General features: G+C 41.3%; 1 protein-coding gene across 1 annotated transcript in view; it reads right to left on the reverse strand.

Annotated features, from left to right (window-relative positions):
• Positions 1–5072, reverse strand: part of LOC116093321 (calcium-activated chloride channel regulator 3A-1-like) — a 17527-nt gene extending 12455 nt beyond the window's left edge. Inside the window, exons 1-4 of the mRNA XM_031374658.1 lie at positions 4705–5072; positions 2935–3075; positions 2190–2337; positions 1713–1821 (exon numbers count right to left, since the gene is read on the reverse strand). Of these exons, the coding sequence (XP_031230518.1) occupies positions 1713–1821; positions 2190–2337; positions 2935–3075; positions 4705–4863 (557 nt within the window). The 5' untranslated portion in view covers positions 4864–5072. The remainder of the gene's footprint in view (positions 1–1712; positions 1822–2189; positions 2338–2934; positions 3076–4704) is intronic.
• Positions 5073–5537: the final 465 nt, after the last annotated feature.

The following is a 5537-nucleotide window of genomic DNA, read 5'->3' on the forward strand; positions in this document are numbered from 1 at the left end:
AGACATTTTCCTTGTTGAGTGTAAAGGTCTAGTTCCCTACTTGGTTCCTGACTTGTCAATAAAGAAGGCCAGGAGCCAATAGTTAGGTGGAAGGTACAGGTGGGACTTCCAGGTCCCAAGAGGAAAAGGAGATACAGGGAACGAGAGAAGAAGCTTTTCTGTCATGCTTTGGAGGAAAAGGGATGCAGCAACCATGTAAGACCTCGGGAGCAGCTAGGGCCTGTAGCCTCAGTTATGGGCGGGTTGCCAAAGATGTTTGGCAGGGGTTAATTGAAACAAGCCACTAAGTTTGGGGCAGAAGGAGAGACAGATTATAAATGGTAAGGTATGCATTTCCAGGTGCGAGCTATTTGTGCCCAGTAACTGTGCTTAGCAGTTGAGTTAGGTAACAAAACTGAATGTGTCTTTCATCCGTGGATTCAAAAGGAAGTTGGGTTAGGGCTGGTTGTAATCAATCAGGAAGCTAAGCCCTGTGGTACAGAAGGGAGCTGGGAGGGGCTGGCTCCTCGGCAAGGTCACGCTTTTAAAACAACAGGCAACAATTAAGAACAGCATTTTTAGTTCACATTCCTTATCACTGAGCCAAAGATAGTATTTACTGCATTATAATGTTGTAAAGATGAAATGAACTAAGAGTTACTTAACAATTCTTGACTAAAAGTTAAGAAGTGTTTTTGGTGGAGTGTGGTGAGTCAAAACTATGCTTAAAATTCTCTTAAATTCCCATGTATGATGGCACACGGCTTTGGCTTTATAGCATTCTTCACTTTACCTTTGACTTGCACTGAAGGAAGAAGTGAAAGTAGTGAGTCCATAGTCCACTGAGCCTGTGTGCTTGGGACCACACAGCTCTGCAGGCCACACCCACTGAGCAGGGCAGGGCAGCTGAGCCTGTGTGCTTGGGTGCAGGCAGCTCTGCAGGCCACACACACCAGGCAGGGCAGGGAGGTGTTTTCTAGAACTCTACTTATATGATAGATGTTCCTTCAAAGATTAGCTGCTTCTTGACATCAACTTCTATTTTTTTTTCAATACTTTTCTCAATATACTAAGTGCCTGTCACTTTTAGGTTAAAGGCTTAAATACCTACCAGTTTATACATAGGGTTTGATTTGATTTCCCCAAGAATTTTATTTCTTAAAAAAAAAAAAAATTATCATACTCACGTATCTTCATGAGACCCATGATGTTTTCACCAATTTAAAAGTAAAATATATTTATCACAAAGCTGCCTAGTGGCTTAATTACCTTCAATGAAGCAGTTGTACCCTGCAGAGTTTTGAAAGAAGTAGATTAGAAGAGGCATAGAGTGGAGGTAGGAGCGGGCATAAGAGAAGGTTAAGGAAAGACAAATGTCATGTGTCTTCTTTCTACACAGAGTTAATATAAAATACAGGTGAAGAAATCAAAGTATAAAACAATACTGAAAATGTGAGTAGTCCCGAGTTGCAATTTGTTGATGTCTTTGGGCTCACTTACCTCAGTTTTTCCTCTATCAATAAACAATTCCAGTGAGTTCTGAGTTAGTTTCCTATATCTTATTATCTTCATTCCAAAGCAGTGAGAATTAGTCAAATAGGTATTAATACAATATGGTACAGTCTGAATATTGTGGTGAACTGTCTGAACACCCAGCCACTTGAACTGCCCAGCACAGACAGCTGAAGACCCTGAGGCAAGAAGTTGCAGAGTCAGATAGTTCACATGGATACCTTGTTGCTTCCAGAGAGTTCTTTCCAGACATGTAGAAAGGCTGGTGGTTGTTATACTCATCAAATACTCCCCACCGGAGATGGGCCCACTCATGGACAAAGACTCTGCCTGAGAGAGAAGACTGTCATCTGCGAAACTGAAGTCAAAATATTTGCATACAGTTTCCTTTTATTTTAAACTGCTTTGTCTATTTCCCATGTTGAAATTGTTACAAACTCTAAGAATAATTAGATAATTTCTAATTATCTAAGAAATTGATAACTTTAATAGCTCAAAAATTTGAATATGCTAGTTATAACAAGTGACCCATTATATGTATTAATTTGAATGCACAAATAGGTGGACTATAACTATCATATTTTCAAAGACAGGTATTAGTTAAGGCTTAATTTTCTTAAAGTCTTAGAAATTCACATTAATGGTAATGGTTTGCTTTTCCTCAGTGGAGATAAGAAGTATACAATAGTTATTTCTACCTCGAGGTCCGAAGATGTTCAAGTTATCAGTGAGTAGGAAGTTTGGAGTGAAATGTATGTACTTTCCTCTTTGCCCACACTGTCCGTATTGAAGGGTGTAGGGAAAGTCTGTGGATGTCGCATAAGGATCAGCAACTATGACGTCTGCCTGAAGAGCAGAACAGCAAACCCAGTCAGATTCCAGGACATTAGGATCAAGAGATTTTACAAACAAGGGCTGTCTCACTTAACTGATAAAAGTTGGGGCTGAGTAGAGGGCTCCGTGGCTTAGGTGCTTTCTGTTTATGCGCAAGAACTTGAGTTTCAGTCCCAACACCCACTCAAAAGCTGGGCATGGTGACATGTGTTTGTAACCCCAGTGCTGAAGTGGTAGGGATGGGCAGACTACCGGAGATTGTTCTGTAGCTAGGTTAGCCTAGTTGATGACTCTCAGTTTAGTAACGGACCTTGTCTTAAAAAGTTAAAGGTCAAAAGCAAATAGAGGAAAACACCCAATATTAACCTCTGACTCCTATATGATCATACACACACACACACAAATGCACACTAGGAGAGAGTATGTATGCATCCACACACATGTGAATGTGTACACATAGTCCACATATATGTACACACATACACACATATAAACAACAAAAAGTTATAATACTAATTACTAAGTTAATGATTACTAATTATCAAACCTTGTAAATGTTCATTTGGAAAAGGCACAAGAAACAGTGTCAGAGCTGGACAAGAAACCTACTTTGTCAAACGATTCTCGTTTTGGTAGTAAGTACTCAGATTTTGACTTCCAGGTCATCGGGACTAGTATGCTTATGTTCCTGAAATAAAATCTTCTTTTGGTGGCTTCAAACAGGTAGGTGGAGGCTTGAGTTACCATTTCCTGACAAAATGAAAAGTGCATTGTGGTAGTAATCTCAAAACAAACATCACAAACCATTTACACCCAAACAAGAAGAAGCAAACGGGGGCTCCTCTTCCCAAATATGTGTGCACAGAGTAACTGAAAAAAATGATACATTTGACTGAATCTCTTCAATCTTTCATTTCCACATGCCCAAAGCAAACCTTGACCTTCACCTGCCCACCCCTCCAGTTGGCAGTTAGATTGGAGATGAGACTGCAGTCTCTGGGTGAGGTATAAAGGGATTAAGGTCAGAAGTCTGTAGGTAAGTTGTGCGTTTAATCAATTTTCTTACAATTGCATTGTTTAAACTAACTGGGAGCTTTAAGCCTGGTAATTATTGTATTTATGTTAATTATAATTGCTTTTGTTTTATTTTGAATCATTGCCCAAGTAGAGTATATAAATAAATGATCAGATTATAAAAACCCATATCCATCCGCATCCCTCCCACAGCCTTCACCCTCCATAACAAATTCCCGACCTCATCTTTAATTATCATTGTTACACATGTGTATATACAGCTGTTTTTATAATGCACTGAGTCACTCTGGCTTTGCTCAAGAGCTAATAATAAAGATAAATAAGACTGGTTTGCTCTGGCTTGCTACTTGCTACAATTCTACAAGCGAGTCATTCCATTAAGAGAGGAACGGAGCCTTCTGCTGCTAAGCGCTGCATGGAGGTGTTGCAAGGACCTAAGGGCAAAGTACACACAACACAAACATTTTAATTAAACAAATGCCGTTAGGAACACGTCATATTTAAGCATGTGTCAGTTTTCCTCTAAGATAGGATAGGTAAGGATTTTCAGTTTTCCAAAGCTGAGCATGTAGGAGCAGCTGGAGGAGTGTGCAGGACAAGCTGCTGGAGCTTAAGTGTACACTTGCTGTAAAGCACCGTTACTAAGATAAAGTGTGAGAACTCTTGTCCACCTGCTCTCAAATCTGTTATCTCAGCTACTTAATGAATTATTAACAGCTGGAACACAGATTTTCATGTATAAGAAAAATATAAAGCCAGGCAGATTCCCATCTTGACTGTAGATAATACTGCAGACATGATAAAAACGGTCAAAGCAACCTTTGGGAGGGTAAACCCATGTGTTTGAGTGTGTGTGTGTGTGTGATATGTGTGAGTGTGTGAGTGTGTGACTGTGTGAGTGTGTATGAGTGTGTAACTGTGTGCGAGTGACTGTGCATGTGAGTGTGTAACTGTGTGTGACTGTGTATGAGTGTGTAACTGTGTGATTGTGTGTATGTGTGAGTGTGTGACTGTGTGTGAGTGTATGACTGTGCATGTGAGTGTATGACTGTGTGAGTGTGTGAGTGTGTGTGAGTGTGCGACTTTGTGTGTGTGTGACTGTGTGTGTGTGACTGTGTGTGTGACTGTGTGTGTGGCTGTGTGTGACTGTGTGACTGTGTGTGAGTATGTGACTGCTTGTGAGTGTGTAACTGTGTGTGTGTGACTGTGTGTGTGAGTGTGTAACTGTGTGTGAGTGTGTGTGAGTGTGTGACTGTGTGTGTGAGTGTGTAACTGTGAGAGTTCAGATACTCAGGTAACAGAATTACTGACCTGAAATTACTCAGGTAATTAAACCCCTCTTACCTTTATGCTTGGGATAAGCCTTTCATCCTCTGGCACACTGGGGTTAATTGCAATGACCACACCCTCGTATCCATTGTTGTTGAGATGGACCATGGAGCCTTTGACGGCCTGCAGGAGATGCAGGGTGAGGAACAGAAGGACCTTCAGACCTGGCAGCATGTTCACGGGCTCCAGTGAGAAGTAGCGGCACAGAAGGAATTTATGTGTGTGCTTCGCTCGGGAATTTCAATCAATGTGATACTTGCCCCCAGCCTTGAGCATTCCACCAGGCCGGATGAACAGTTCTTGGATAAACAGACCTTTCTGAATGTTTGCCACGGTAGGCGGGAAACACAGACTTTGTATGACAGGCCTTATCGTCTTGAAAGGAAACGTCTGCCTTAGGTGCAGCTGGGAACTTTGGTGTAGTGGAATTTGCGAGCTTACAAGAAATGGAAACTTAGCCGATTGGCTGCTTGCTGTCGCTACCCCCATTACTATTTTGGGGCTGGGTTTTGTTTGTTCTCCCTATATATACATGCTGTGCTAAATATTAAATTTTGAGCCTTGATCAGAACCTTGTCTTGGCTCCATGTTTCTCTCGCCCACTCCACCCCCACCCCTTTCATTTCCAGCCCTCCTTTCAGGTGCGCACTGCTCAACTGTAAGCCGCTGGATGGCCACAAATCAAATCCAGAATATTTTAATAGAAAGTGTACAGTGAACTCCCCGTATGTCTTAATGACCTTCCTTACTTGCTTTCATTCTAGATTTAATGGTTAAATATCAGTGGGGATTAAGGTAAACACATTCATCATTCTAAGGCACCCAGTATTTACTGAAGTGAGCTATCC

Source organism: Mastomys coucha, unplaced genomic scaffold, assembly GCF_008632895.1.
Source record: "Mastomys coucha isolate ucsf_1 unplaced genomic scaffold, UCSF_Mcou_1 pScaffold16, whole genome shotgun sequence".
Classification (NCBI taxonomy): Eukaryota; Metazoa; Chordata; class Mammalia; order Rodentia; family Muridae; genus Mastomys; species Mastomys coucha.